The sequence below is a fragment of the Netta rufina genome (assembly GCF_964035555.1).
Source record: "Netta rufina genome assembly, chromosome: 20".
Lineage (NCBI taxonomy): Eukaryota > Metazoa > Chordata > Aves > Anseriformes > Anatidae > Netta > Netta rufina.
In genome coordinates, this window is record NC_140144.1 from 7239624 (window position 1) to 7255136 (window position 15513).

Sequence of the window (15513 nt, forward strand, 5' to 3'; positions counted from 1 at the left end):
GCTGCGAGAGCCAGGAGCAGGCAGGTTTCAGGAAATCGTGCTTCCAGGCAATCAAAGCAGCGCACGTCTGTAAGAGAGATGCAGACAGTCTCCTCCAGGCTAATTCCCTTTGAGGAGTAACTAGACAGGATTTTGGGGAAGCGGGGAGGTGGGAGAGAGGCTGCTCCTTGGGGAGACAGGGCACGACCGCAGGGCTGCAACAGAAAGAGTGGTTTTTTCCTCCTCCTTTTTTCTTTTTGCAGAGGCTTTTGCAGCAGTTTGGGAAACGCAGACGTGCTGGCAGCGCCTGCCCAGCTTTTGGTGGCTGGCTCGCAGAAATCCCCAGAGGGGCTCCGGGTCCCAGCTCGGTTTTGCTATCAGCCCAGCACCGAGGTGCAGCTCGCGGGAGACACTTTCCAAATCGCGGCTCCGTTGATTAATTGAAGCCCGGAGCTCTTGGCCGGGGATGCCGGGGACAGGTGGCTGCGCTTTGCCTTACACTTGGTTTTCATTAAGGCTCCCAGACACTTCTGATTGCAAGCCAATAAACTGGCTTGCTCAGAGTTTATCCGAGAGACTCAGCGAGGAGTTTCATGCTTAAATACCCGAGATTCGGCGAAGAGTTTGCATGCATAAATAAAAGGGGGAGGAAAAAAAGAAAAGGGGGGAAGAAGAAAAAAAAAAAAAAAAAAAAAGCTTAAAAAAGGGCATTTCGGAGAATTTGGAGCCGGCAAAGGATGGAGCCCCCGGGGCTGCACCCACCGGGTACCACGGCCTCGGCTCTCGCCCCCCCCCCTTACCCCCAGCCCTTTCCCTGTACCTGGCGATGCTGCGGGTGCCGGGGAGCAGCGGCAGCCCCAGCCGCTCCCTCCTCTTCCTCTTCTTCCTCCTCCTCCTCCCCGACTTCAAAGCGCAGCCACCAGCGCCGGGCTCGCAGCGAGGAGGAGCCGCCGCAGTGGCTCCCCCCAGCCCTCGCAGCCGCTCTTATAGCGCTGGGGGGGGAGACTAGGAAAAGGGGGGGGGGGAAAAAGCAGGCGGAATTCACACCTCTCGGCCCGGGATGCCCCCACCCCGCTTAACCCCTCGCCTCCCCCGGCGCCGATCCGCGGCCGCCAGCCGGTTTCCTGCGGCGAAGCCGGGGGGGCACCGGCGGGGGGAGGCGGCACGCATGCGTCCCCGTCACTGCCCGCCCGTGATTTTTCCCCCCCCGAGGACGTTTTTTCACTCCCCACCCCCCCCCCCGAGCTGGGCAAGGGGATGGGGATGCCGAGTGCCCCCCGAGGTGGCAGCTGCCCTACCTGCTGCCTGCCCCCCCCCCCACCTCCCGGCATCCTGCAAAAAAAAAGGGGGGGAAAAAAGGGAATTCCTGTAATTCTGGGGTGCTGGTGCCATTTGGTAAGGCTCGGCATCACGGTTTTCGGCCACGCAGGAGGAAAAGGAAGGTGGGGGGAATGGGGCTTGGTGCACACAAGTTGCCCCCTGGGGTGGCCGCAGTGCCCCTGGCTGGGGGACAGCTGTGCACATGTCACCTACGGCCATGGCGTGTGGCAGGGACAAGCCCGTGGTGGCAATCGGGGCATGATGACACCGCATGTGCAACCCACAGGTGTCCCACGAGGTCCCTTCCCCGTGGGCTTCATGCAGTCGATGACATGGATCACCTTCACGGTGCCGCATCTCTGTGCGCATCACAGCGCAGCCTTGCACACTCAGCGGGGATGTCCCAGAGCTCCTCCAAGGCCACCTGCACGGTGGTCTCCATCTCCCAGCTTCAGCACTGCAGGGATGCTCTGTCTGGGCAAGGACAGCTGGTACCACGGTTATCATGGAGCAGCGGTGCCAGGGCTGCGAGGACGGGGACACGGCAGTGGCTGGGGACACTACGGTACTTGGGGACAAAGCAGTGCCTGGCCCTCGGTGGCAGCACTCAGCCCCACCATGACCATTTGCCACCCGGACACCCACCCAGCCTTCGTGCGTGTCTCCAGCAGCCATGGGGCACCGACCCCATACAGCTCCTGGGGCTGCTGCATCTCTGGGTCCTGGAGAATTTGGACCCCGGGGATGGCAGTGAGGAGCTGAGCAGAGAATCCGTCCCAAAAAAATTTACATGGGAAATGAAGTCTCCTTTTCTGTTTGGCTAAACGTCTGCCAGCCTGTTTTAATTTATCCAGCTAGGTTGATTTGCAACTTTTAATTTTCCATCGGTTGGCTGTGACCAGGACACTGGGAAAATTTAGCACTCGAGTTCACCCAACTCCTGTGTTTCAAAATATCCCAGCCCGAGACATGCAGGAGAAAGCCCTTTCCGTTTCGGAACAACCAGGAGGGAAAAGTCTGAACACGAGAGATTTTAAAAGCATCAAGCTATTTCACACTGAAAACGCCAGAGCAGCCCAGGGCCGTGCGAGCCCCCTCATCCCCCAGCCTGCCCCAGGGTTGGCAGGAGGCTGCACCCCGTGGGATCCCATCCCTGGGTGACCCCACACCCCGCAGGGACACCCAGGGCTGGGGGACACTGGGGAGGAAAGCCAGGGGTTGGGGACAGCAGTCCCCAGGCAAGCACTGGGGGAGCCAGCAGCAGGCGAGACGCGTTCTGTCTCTCTGTGCCTCACCAAAAGTCCATCAAAGCCAAGGGAGGTTTTTTTTTTTTCTTTTTTTCTTTTTTTTTCTTTTTTTTTTTTTTATGAAACAGTTGAGATGACTCAGCGGTTTCTGACGCAATCCCCGTTTCATCGGAAAATTCCTAACCAGCTCCTAGTGGCAACTGATTGCTGCCATAAATCACGCCGTGTTATCCCTGGCCGCGGCAGCGCGGCTTACGCAGCCCCGGCCCCTCCGCGTGAAATCAGCAGGAGCGATGCCATCGCGGCGGTGGGAGCTTAAAAACAGCCCCGAAAGCAAAAACGCTCCGCAGAGCAGACCCAAAGCTCCAGCCTCCCTCCTGCTTCACCACCAGGGACCAAACCTCCACGGTCCCCACCCCGAAGACCCTGCGCCCCCCACCCCAAATCCCTTGGCTGCGGGTGCTGCTGCTGCTGAGGCTGCCGGCAGGTCCGGCATTAATCACGGGCGGCCGGTCTCAGACGACAGGGTTTTTTATCTCCTTTTTTTTTTTTTTTTTTTTTTTTTTTTGGCATGAGCGCTAGAAATGATTTGCAGATGTTATTTACTGCGTTTTGGGCTCAGAGTAAATCGAGACAAGATGCACCTGCGTGGACGGGGAGAAAGCCCTCCCCACCCGGGGACGGTCGCGGCGTGCTCGTGCAGGACTTTCCCAGGGAAATTTGGGACTCGAGCAGGGGCTGAGCCGTGGGGAGGGAGATGGAGTGGGTGCTGCAGCCCCTGCACCAGCCCCGCTTGGCACCATGCAGCATACATCCCACAGCACGATGAACAAGGGGCAATTTCAGCCTGCATGAGGCTGAAATGGTGCAAATGGCCCGGATCTGCCCCAAAAAAATGAGTTCAGCTCTGCTGCCCTCACTGCTGCTGGTTGGGGCATGCCATGAAGCCCCTCTGTGTGCCAGCAGCTCGGCAAAGCCACCCAAAAAGGGAGCATGGCAGGAAAACTGCCTCAGCCCTAGCAGGCAGAGCACACTCACTCCCTGAAGCTGAGACGTTCAGGGTCAGTGCTCTGAGCTGCCTCAGCCAGGAACCAGGGCTTACTCCAAATCTAACCCAAACTCCCCGATTTGGCTCATTCCCAGGGGATCCTCCCCTCCCTGGGGACCCAGCCAGCCGGCCGAGCATCCCGTGCTGCTGCACCCCACTGTCCCTGAGACTCTCACCCCTGCACTGGGCAGCTGCCAGCTTTTCCACCCCGAACCGGTGCCCTGCCTAATTCACAGCCCAAATAAAAGGAGCGACAGGCCCTCCAAAATATCCTCCCTCCAGCCCGGGGAGAGCCGCCGGCGGCTGACTGCTTGTTTGGCTGCAGAAGTGCCTGCAGAGGAAAGGAGTTTCCTCCACTGAAATTAGTTCAGTGAAGTTTTGGACAGAGCAGTGTCTCTGCTCCACAGGAGCCGCCACGGCACGGAGGCACTCTGCGCTCGGCAGGATCGGGCCCTTTCTTGGGGTTTGCTTTGCCAGGGGCAGCCCCAAGCAAGTCTCCATGCAGGGCTGCATGAGCACAGGGCAGGACCTGCTCCTGGTGAGCTCGAGCCACCTCCCTGCCATGAGCTGCAGTGATCCAGCACCACTTTCCAGGCAAAATTCACTCTTTTTTGTCCTGGCCCCGGTGCGGGTGCAGTGGATGGATGAGCTCTGCCATACCCAGCCCCTCCACAACCTCTGCCCACGTCCAGGAGAGCCAGGCTGGAGGAGGATGGTCTGGAGTCTGCTGGTCCAGGACCCCCCAGTGGCTTCATGTTCACTCGGGGGGAGATGACTGACAGATTTTCTTCCCTTTTTTTTTTATGGTTTCCTGCAGAAGTGGCCTGTTTGTCCAACAGTCCTGCACAGCTCCACGCGGTGTCTTCAGGCGAGCCTGGCGCGGCGTGAGCAGATCTAAGGCAGCCGCGGAGCGGGTGAGGTCCCTGCATGGCCAGGACATTGCCAAAGGGAGCGAAATGTGGCAAAACCCCAAAAAACAGGGTCCTGGCAGCCAGCCCTACCTTCTTCTCCAGAGCTGTGGCTATGGCCTACCACTGTGCAACTGCAGCAAGAGGAGACCAAACGAGTGCCCTTCCGAGACACTCCCAGTCCCTTGCAGAGTGACCCACGGCACAGTATTAGGCAAGGCACTTAATCTCTGCGTGCTTGCATGAAGCGTGGAACATGATTTATATCATGTTAGCGTGAGGGTTTCAGCCCTGGCTATTCGCAGGACGGCGAGTCAAACCGAACAGGCCAAAGCCACCAAGCTGCCATCAGATTCCGATTAAAATGCCTCTGGGGAGTCTGCAAGCCTCAAGTGACCACAGTGTCCCCAGGTACGGTCACAGCTGTGGAGTTTTAATGGTATTAAAAGCTAGTTCTTTTTTATGCCTGCAGATTTATACCCCTTTAATTTTACCTGCCCCTGAAGAGTGGAGGTTCCTGCAGGAACCTGGAGGAGCGTCCAGACCGGTCACGCTTGGTTGGGAATTTAAGCTATGCAAAGATTAAAAACCAAGAAGTACAAAGCCTTTTCTTTTAATGAAATGAGTCTTGCACGGAGGTTGTGTAGCATTGTGTTGAGGGACATAAGCTATGCAGCATTGCCAACCACAGGCATTCAACAGCCGTGAGTCAGACTCCCCCAAATCCGAAGATTGGTTTCATTCCCTTCTGGCTTTTGAGCCTTTAAACATCCCAGCTTGGAGCTTTTCTCTTCAGAAAATGAGAATTTTGGCCAACAGGGCTGAGACCCTGACACCGTTACCGGGCTCCAGCAGCTGTGACCGTAACACAACCATTAAATCCCACAACCCCAGCAATAAACTCCTGGGCTCGGACAGCCCCCACACCACAATCAGCCCCCTTACAGCCCCTATATTTTCACCTCTGGCACCCAAGCAGACCACCCGATGAGCCCAGACAGCCAGGGTACGAGCAATGTAAGGCTGGTGACAACAAAGGAGATGTCCCCAGCACTCCCGGTGGCCTTGTGGGGGGCAGTGACCAGGCGGAGGAGCGGGGCAGGGTGAAAAACCCAAGGGAAAAAAGAAGCGAGGGCACCTCTGGGGCCATGCACAATAGGTTATTCAGGGGAGGCAGGAAGCAGGAATTTTCTTAAGGGCAGGCATTCAGCTAAGTGGGGCCGGGATTCAGGGAGAATGGAGATTTTAAGTGGCAATTTATTCCTCTAATAAAAGGAGAAGGCTGCAGGTGCTCTGGCAGGGCTGTGCGCGGGTGAGAGCTGAGGACGAGCAGCACCAGCCCCACAGTCAGGAGCGTACTGGGGCTGTGACACCCCCGGGGGGTTCCACATTTACTGGGGTCTTCTCCCCCACCTCTGGGTTGTGGCTATACCAAAAGCTCTGCCCACACAGGGTGTTCGTGCAGTGGCTCTGACTGCAGGGAGCAGTAGGTGACGAGAGGGATTTTACCCAGATACTCCATCCGTCCTTGCTCCAGCAGCTTAGGGAAGGAGCAAAAATACCCCATGGGTGCTGTCAGGAACCCTCCTGCCTCAAGGGTGGGCTGCCCAGCACCAGGCCCATCATGCCAGGATGTTTCTTGGTCACATCCCAGAGCCCAGACTGCGCACGTCGAGGCGCTGCGGAGAGGAGGAACCCGGTTCTGAAGCACTGGAGGTGGCGAATATCACCTAGCAGTCAGCACCACGTTTGCACAGCCCTTCCTCCTGCTCACACTGCTCTTGCAGGCTGCAACACTGCAAATCACGAGTGCATGCAGAAGCTGCAAGCAATTCTCCATTTTAGAGCTGTTAGCACCATTATTTCAGTCCTGGCACTCCGCAGGATGCACAACAACCCCACTTTCAGTCCTGATACAACCTACACCACAGACAGACAAAAGATCATCCCGAGGAGAATATATTCTAAATATCCTAAATTAGCATCAATCTGTTTCAGTATATTCTACTTCCAAACTATCACCCTCATATGAAAAGGAACACAAAACTCTCTGTGTCTCTTTCCTCCGCTGCAGCGTCTGAGCTGAAACAGTAGAAGTGCTTACAGAAAGCCATGGTTAGTGTTACCCTGCAAGGATCCAGGACGGCATACCAGAACCTGGTTTTGGCATCTGGGAACCACTTTTCAGCCATATATATCACCGTTCCTGCGTGCGCTCGGGTCCACACAAAATTAGCCCTAAGGAATGTGAATTCGAAATTTGCTTTCCAGAAGCACTCAAGCGCAGGAGCTGAAATTTGCTCTTTCTAGATTTCCTACCTGTTTAAGAGAGAAGGAATGAAATTCTGGCCCTTTGTCACTTGGGCTCCTTCCCAGGAAGATGTGCAAAGCCCCTGCCTGGCGCTCTGGGTCTGCTGTTTGTACCCTGAACCGGGACTTTTCAGGCAGCAGCTCCCGAGGTGAGCTCGCCACCTGCCCCTTGCCTCGCGCTTTGCTTTGGGCTCTCTTTTTCAATAAGAGCTGCAACACGTGTGCACGCTGGGGTGGGTTTTTCCCCCCCATGCCTACAGCGCTGGCTGCAAACCAAACGCCAGCCCAGGGCGTGCAGCTGGGAGAGGCGAAGCCCAAGCACCTGGGGAATATTTTCTTGCCCCTGGGAGCTCCGGCATTTACTGCTCAGTGCCACGGCTGGCACTCGCTGCGTCCAGCAGCCAGCTGGGTTTCCCTTCCTCTGGGCTCCAGCTGGAGCAAAGGAGCAAAAGGGCTGCATTTGATAAAGGTTTGGTCTTATTTTAAAGTGATGCTATTCGGCCTGCTGCATGACTGCCTTGCAAATGGTCCCGAGAGGGCTGCCTTGCCCCCAGATGTGTATTTTTGTCCCCACCAGCGAGCTCTGAGCTGCATTTTCACCGCTCTGACACCAGTGTCCCAGCCACAAAAGCAGGAAGGACGTGGGTTGCTCATCCAGGGATCCGGAGCGTTTTGTGCTAACCCTAACCCTGCTCCAGACCCCCCTGGAGGCAAGGCCCCCAGCAGCCCCCAGCACCGACCTCGGCCCCACAACTCAAGCAGGAACAGCTCAGAATCACCAAAAAGGAACGAACACCAAAAAGGAACAACCACCCAAAAGGAACAACCACCCAAAAGGAACAACCACCCAAAAGGAGCAGGGTATTTCAGAGCACACTGGCACTTTGCTCTGGTTGCCACTCAGGGCTGGATGCCTGGGGAGAAGCAGGGTATTTCTGTGCTGTCTTGGAGTGATTTATTTTCACGGTAAAAAGGGATGTTAGAGCTTTTCGCTATTTATTTACAGCTTTACAAGGATTTGTGGTAAGCTGACGGCTTGTCCAAGGTGGCTGAAGATGCAGTGTGGGCAGCGTGGAGCCCTCCCGCTCTATAAAGGGATGCTGGCCTGTGACAGACGTGGCCAGTTCCTGAGATACCGGATAAAATGGGAGCCCTGCCCTGCTCATCTCAGCTGTACCCGGAGGAAGGCTGCCAGCAAACCCTCCTGGGCCAGTGCTTTGATGCTGCTGGGCCACGCTCACCGCACCCAGCGCCCACACACTGCTCCTCCCTGTGTCTTTTCCCACTTGGCTGGAGGGTCTCAAAGCGCCTTTTCTCCACGCATGCCTGCCTTTCCCTTGCACCCTCTCCCCCGGCAGGGTCAAGCCCATCCTATCAGCCTCAGAAATCCTCGGTGGCTCCTATGGCAGCCCGCAGCCTCCTCCCAAACCCGGAGCACAAAGGCTCAATGCGGCGTTCCTGCTCCCTGCTCCGCGGGAACAGCTGTGCCGAAAAGACGCCGAGAATCCCTGCGAGGCTCCAAGGAAAAGATATTAACCCGGGAGGGGAGCAGCGGTGCTATAATAAAAAGGTTTTATAAAAGAGAGAAGCCACTGAGTGGATTAGCAGCCCAAACCTTGCTTGGCTTTTGGTCTCCTTTCCTCCAGCTCCCCTGCCCTGCCCGGCAGTCTGTGCTGATTCCTCCCCGCAAAGGGAAGCTCAGCTCCCAGATTTCAGACGGGTCTCCCCTGGGGGAGTCCCCCTGCAGCATGGGGCTGTGTTTCACGCATCCCAAGCACCCAGAGGACACACACACACATAGCTGGCATTTCACACTGTGTCAAACGAGCTCCCCAAAGCCTCCCCTCCAGCCTCGGAGCTCAGTGGGTGCTTGCAAAACAACCACAGCCACGTTACAGCCCCCAAGCAGTGAAGGCACACACTGGTTGCAGCCAGCACAAGGCGTGCAAGGACACATTCCCCTGCACAAACAGCCGGGGCGATGCTGGGCACGGAGCATTTGCTGCATGGGACCACCAGCTGTGCCAAGAATTTCGTTGTTTGGGGGTGAAGGGAACACATGGGGCTCCTGCACCCGCAGCTGTTCCCTGCCCGCAGCCCTCCTGGCCACGCAGGGCATTTAAATTTTAAAGCACTCTCCCCACGGCTGTTTTCTCCTCCGTCTCCACCGGCTCGCACAGATCTGGTCCCCAGGAGCTGCTGGTCCCCGAGACACCCATGGGCTCGCTGGTGGCCAAGCTCCTCCTGCCCACCATCAGCACCTTGGTCTTCCTCCCCACCATCAGCATCGCGGCCAAGCGGCGCTTCCACATGGAAGCCATGGTCTACTTCTTCACCATGTTCTTCGTGGCGGTAAGGGACCCCGGGTTTCCTTCCCCCCACATCAGGACCCTGCTGGGAAGGGTTGAGGGGTCTCCTAGAGGCATGGAGTGACCCCTGGGACATCCACTGTTGGTTATCTCCCACCCTGCGTGGTGCTGAGCGGGGCGTTCCCCGGGTGGGGTGTGCTGAGGGTGTCCTCGTGCAGGGTTCGTGGTGTTCGTGGTGGTGAGGTTAGCAGAGGGTCTGGGTTCATCGCGGTGTTCTGGAGCTGGTTTTCTCTGTTGTACAGCTGGTAAATGCCCATGGTGGATTTGGGATTTAAATTGAATGCAGAGTATCTTGCTACGGCTCTGTCATTTTTAGCTGAAAGCACGTAGTCAGAGTCTCGATTTTGCAATTGCTAAATGGTGTGAGCAATGCTGGAGCCGGGGATTTTCTGCACTAGGACAGGCAAGGCTAAAAACTTGCTGCTGAGCTATCCAGAAAAAAAAATAAATAATAATTTTAAAAAAATATTAAAAAAAATTTAACCCTCTGACCTGGCAGAAAGGTTTGAAATTGCCGGAAAGACCCAGATCCCACCTGCCTCCCTCATCAAGGGAATTACAAGTGGAGAAAGTCCCACGGCTGTAAGCACACCGAGCAATTCCTGCTCTGCTCCCAGCAGCAGGGCGCTTCATGGTGCTGCTAAGTGCCTCGTACTCACACAGGCTGAGCACCCAAAGCAGCATCTCTGCTGCAGGAGGTCCCTGATTGCCACCACGGCAGCAATCTGTTAAAGAACAGGAAGGAAAATAGCCCAGCAGGACAATTAGCATCGCATTCACCTCTGCCCAGCACTGCTCTCAAGGCATTTCAGGAGGCTCATCGCGTCCCTTGCCTGGACATGGAGAAACTGAGGCAGGGAGCAGGCAGGCAAAAGCTCCTCCACAGCAGCCACGCTCTGAACCACTATTCCTGAGGATCCACTCTTTACGCCTCCACCTAAAGCACAATGCAGGGGGAAAATTTCTGCCAGTTCCATAAAACCTACAGTAGTTAATAAAACCGTCCCGGCTGAGCCCCCTCCTCGCCGCCCCCCCCCCTCCTCCCAGCTCCCCAGGGAAGCCAGACAGCTACGATTTCATTTTGCGCTGGGCTCGCGTCTGCTCCACCTCCCCGAGAAGTCAATCGGAAAGTTGGCAGCAGGGCGAGGGGAGGCGGGACAGGTCCTCAACGAGGAGCCTGAGGAGGCGAAATCTCTGCGCCTGGGGAAGGGGAGGCAGCTGCTGCCCGGCCGGGGGACAGGGGGGCTGCAGCTGCTGCTGTCACCCTTTCTACAGCATCCCCCTCCCCGAGTTGCAGGGGAAGCAGGCGTCCATCCCCGACAAGTGCTGTGACGCCGGCCAGAAACACGCTCTTTGTCCTCCAGCCTTACTCCCCCATCTCCAGGCTCCCCGAACCCAACCTCGAGCAGAGAGCAGAGTGATGGCCCCGGTGCAATTGTTTCTAGAGACCACGGTGAGCCAAAGGATTCGCAGCCATTCCCATTATAAATAAGATCAGCATCCCCGGCGGGGCATGACAGCGGGGATTGCGCCAGGGGCACCTTGCCAAGCGTTGCAGGGACTTCTTCAGAAAGAGCAGGGCTGGTGCTACCAGTAGGAAACGAGCGGGGCCGGGAGCTGGGAGGAAAAGGCGAGCGCCAGGCAGGAGCATTCCTTTGATCGCACTGGAAAATTTCTCTTGGCTTGGTCTGCATCTGTGTTGCATGACAATGTCTTTTTGCAAGTATCCCCATCGAAGAGCCATCGGGCAGCAGCATCCAACGGCCAGGGACCGGCGGGTTTGCAGGGGATGCACCCCGTGAATTCCCCGTTGTTCAGACTCCGGCCACATAAACCCCAATTAGCCCGGACGGTGACCTTGGCATCCAGACACATTTCATCGGGAAACTCATTTGGAAGTCTTTTACAAGAATCTTTCGCAATTTGAACGAAAACCCTCAGCGCCCCTCCTGCTGCTGGAGGAAGGACCGTCCTGCATGGTCTGGGTCTTGGGCAGAGCAGCTCGGTCTGCAAACCCCAAATTCTGGCACAGCCTGACAGACAAACACAGCCAGTCCGCAGGTAACTTGTAATATGGCAGAAGAAAGCTGATTCTCAGGTAATATGTGATGGAGAAGGACGATATCTCTCACATAGATTCATTACTGCATATCGGTGACCCTGGTGGATTTGAGACTGCCCAGTGCCATCATTTTAGCAGCCACACGAGGACCGTTTCAAACCAACCGATAAGAGCAGACGTGTTTTATTTTATCTTCCTGGTCTGTGGGCAAGCAGCTAGCTTTCTAACGCCTTCTATTTTTTTATAGATTTACCACGCATGTGATGGCCCCGGCTTATCAGTGCTGTGCTTCATGCGCTACGATATCCTGGAGTACTTCAGCATCTACGGGACAGCTCTGTCCATCTGGGTGTCCCTGATGGGTAAGCAGGGGTCCTTGCAGCGCCTGGCATCTACAGGGGGGGCTGAGGGCATCGCCAGTGGGTGCTGGGTGTCGTGGGTCAGAAAATCACCAGTTTCTCCTCATTTTCCCCGTGCCAGGCCCATCAGTTTGTCTGCTGAAGGCCTGCTTCCCGAGGGACATCCCGTCCCGACGGGGGGCATTAAGAAGTGCAGGGCCTGCCACTTCCCTCAGTAGCAAGCAAATCCGGGAGATTTAGCCAAAACAAACATATCTCCCCGGTTTATCAGGTCTGGGCTGACAGGAAATATTAGATCTGATTAGAAAAGGCAGAAAGATATTTCACTTGCTTTCATGAAAAATCCCGACTCTGACATGATTCAGTTTTCCTTGTCCCGTTCTCCGTTTTTCCCCTTTTGGTCCTCATTTGCCACTGAAACAAAATGTAACAGAGATGAACAAAATGAAAGAACTGGAGAAGGATGAAGCCTTCAAACCTGTTATTTCCCAATCTTGTCAGCGAACTTGAGGAAAGGACAGGAGCATTTCTGACAGAGTAGGCAAAGGGGAGGATGAGCCTCCTTGCTTTCCTCAACAAACCGAGGCCACCAAAAGCAACCAGGACCTCCCCGTCCCCTCCAGGCCCTGGGGACATAGCAGTGTCCCCATGGCATCACCACATCACCCACAGCACCTCCGTGCTTGGTCAGAAAGGGCAAGGACGAGAACCATCCCCAGAGGTCATTCTTAAGCAGATAACGGCCGTGTCAGGGTAGGTCAGAGCCGGTCCAGACGCTCTGGCTCCTTGCAGCGAAATTCAACTTGATTGCTTCATTACTGCATTCAAAACCTCACCAAAAAAATAAAAACCCCGGACTAAGATGTTTAAAATATTGACCCGCAGGGAAACAACAGAGATTAAAATGCGGACATTATCCCTTAGCCAAACTCCCTATAAAAACACGATCCAAGGACATGGAAGGTGTGGTGACTGAAGCCCAGGGAAGCCTCTCGCTGTGGCTTGTAAAGCCCGAGCGCACATGTGCGGACGCAGACCCTCGGGCACGCTTCCCGGAATGCAAATCCAGGACAGCCATAACACAGCTGTGCGAGCTGGAAAAGCATGGAGCCCACTGGGATCCATAACTTTTATCAGTTATTACCCCATTCTGTGCTAAACAAAAGCCTCTAATAATTCACTTGCACTGGCGACTTCCAGCTTGCAAAGCCCAGGCAGGTGCCGGCGTCGCCCGTCAGCCCGGAGCCCTGTCCCCACCGCAGCCGGCAAATTTGGGAGGGCTGGGGAAGCAGGAACGAGCCCAGGAGCTGAGCACGGCTGCAAGCACCCTTGTGTTTGGCCCTGAATTTTCAGTCGAGGAGGCAGCAGGCTCTGCCGGAGGTCAGCCCTGAAGGTTTGGGGAGCGATTTGGGCAGAGCTGGATGCGCCTCTCCCTCTGGCAGCAGCTGTGACTGGGGGTGGGCTCTGTTCTGAGCAGCCTCCAGAGGTTCAGCTCCTCCAAGCACGGCCTCGACGCCTCCCTCGTGCAGCCAGCTTCAGGGTGCCAGGACCAGAGAGCAGGCTCTGCTTAGCCCAGAGCCACTCAGTGTCCCCAGATGTCCCCAGGTGTCCCCAGCTGCCACCCCCAAGCCCTGTCACACACTGTCACAACACTGAGCATATTTCTAAAATCAGCTCCTGGAGACACCACTCAGATACCCAGGGCCGGCTCACTTTGCCCCCTACCTGCCTCAGTTTCCCCAGCTGAGAGATGTAAGAAGGGAAAATCGAGCCCGGATCCATCCCTGGGGACCCCGGGGCAGACCCCAGTGAGGTCTGGGGGTGCAGCAGAGCCCCGAGCTGCTCGCCCCACAACAGGAGGAGCGGAGATGGGCGAGCCCAGGCTCCTGTGCTCTGTGCCCCACAGCCCTGGCTGAGTTCGACGAGCCGAAGAGGTCGACCTTCGTCATGTTCGGCGTGCTCACCATCGCCGTGAGGATCTACCACGACCGCTGGGGCTACGGCGTCTACTCGGGACCCATCGGGACCGCCGTCCTGGCGATCACTGTGAAGTGGGTACGTCAGGAAGGGCACAGGGGGGCTCTGCGGGATGCTGGTGCTTTCCCTGCCTTCAAGAGGTTTCTTCCCGAGGTCCAGCTCCTCCAGCAAGGGGATTAAACGGGGCTCTGCTCTTCCAGTGCTGAAGCAGAGACTGGGTTTGCAAGGGAATGCATGTCCTTAGCTGGTTTTTTGGTTGAGTGTCAAGAAACCAGCACTGTGAAGTGATGCAGGAGAAGCCAAAGCAGCAGGCAGGCAGAGGGCTCGCCCCAGACAGCCCTGGGAGCGGGCTGCAGGCTTCACAGGGTTTTATTCATGGGATCTGGGTGTAGAGCAGCCAGCTGAAGCTCTTTGGTGTGCTCTGTCTGTGCCTCCAGCTACAAAAGATGAAGGAGAAGAAGGGGCTGTATCCAGACAAGAGCGTCTACACCCAGCAGATCGGTCCTGGCTTCTGCTTCGGGGCGCTAGCGCTGATGCTGAGGTTCTTCTTTGAGGTAATTATTTGCACACTAAATCCCACTGACTTTGCAAGGTGCAGTGGCCATTACCAAGCCAGGAGGTCCCCCCTTGAGCCCCAGGTCTGCATCCAGCCTCAGACAAACATCAGCTCGGGTTTGTGTGCAGGGCTCTGCAGGACCCCTCCATCCCCGTGCCCACCCCAGACCCTGCTCTGGGCACTGCGGTCTGGATAGAGCAGTGTTTTTTTTTCCTCTTTTTCCCTGTAAGTGGGTTATAAGGACACCAGCCACATTTCCTTCAGCCATACGTGGTCCTTGAAGTACTTTTGTCGAGCGGGAGTGGCCACTTTTGGACCTGGGGCACGGGTGACTTGAGGACATCTCGCGTATCCACCACAGGGACTGGATACAACCCAGGCATGGCCGGATCCAAACCTTGCTCACGCCAAGGAAAAGACTCCGTGGGCCCCCCAGGGCACTCAATCCCACATTTAACCTTTTGCTCTTGTCGCTGGCCAGTCCTCCTGTCCTGCATAAGGGGGTCTGTCTGTCCTGGAGAGGGGGGGAAGGCGGTGACCCCCCTGCCACAGCTGCTGGTCCCGCCTGCGCTCAGCCCCACCGTTACAGCTGCATTGGGAGCCGCGAGATACAACCTCGCCGTCGTCCCCAAGGATTATTTTTCAAAGCATTTAGTAATTGCAAATTCTAGCAGAACATAAAAATGTCACTTAGCAGAAAGTCCATCCCCCCCACCGCGCCCTGTCGTCCCCTCCCAGCCTCCCGGCCTCATCCTTTGCAGGGTAATGAAACACTTCATTCATGAATTGGGAAACGTGCAAATTGGAATGTGTTAAATCCACTTTGCCTTTTTTCGAAGGCTGGAAATCCTTTCTTCTCTGACAGCAAAAGGAGGCAGAAGGCTCAGGAATATATATTTTTTTATTCCTTTCCCTTTGCCTACTTGCAGAACCCCCGTGTCTTGCACCCACCACCAAGCCCAGCAGCTCCCACTAACGCTCTCCCTTTGCAGGAGTGGGACTACACCTACGTGCACAGCTTCTACCACTGCGCCCTGGCCATGGCCTTCGTGCTGCTGCTGCCCAAGGAGAACAAAAAGGCTGGGGGTGCTGGCACCCCTGCCAGGCTGGACTGCTCCACGCTCTGCTGCTGTGTCTGAGCCCCCAGCACCTGCCCCTGCGCCTGGGCACTGGAGGGCTGTGACCACGAGCAAGGTGCTGCCTGCTGTGCTCTCCTGGGGACCTTCTCCCACCAGTTCTACGCACACTCTGGGCTTCATCTTTCCACCATCATAACACCTTATGCATTTCCAGTTTGCCAAATTCCTGTACTTCTCCCTGGAGGAGCCCATGTCAGGGATGTGCTCCTGTCCTGTGGCCCAGCAGCAGATGCTGGGGA

General features: G+C 56.3%; 1 protein-coding gene across 1 annotated transcript; it reads left to right on the plus strand.

Moving 5' to 3' along the window:
- Window positions 1–9029: 9029 nt before the first annotated feature.
- MYMK (myomaker, myoblast fusion factor) lies at window positions 9030–15274 on the plus strand (the record flags this gene model as incomplete). Its single annotated transcript, XM_084298767.1, has 5 exons — window positions 9030–9164; window positions 11491–11605; window positions 13509–13657; window positions 14017–14133; window positions 15128–15274. 5 exons carry the CDS (start codon window positions 9030–9032, stop codon window positions 15272–15274), a joined length of 663 nt encoding a protein of 220 aa, XP_084154893.1.
- Window positions 15275–15513: the final 239 nt, after the last annotated feature.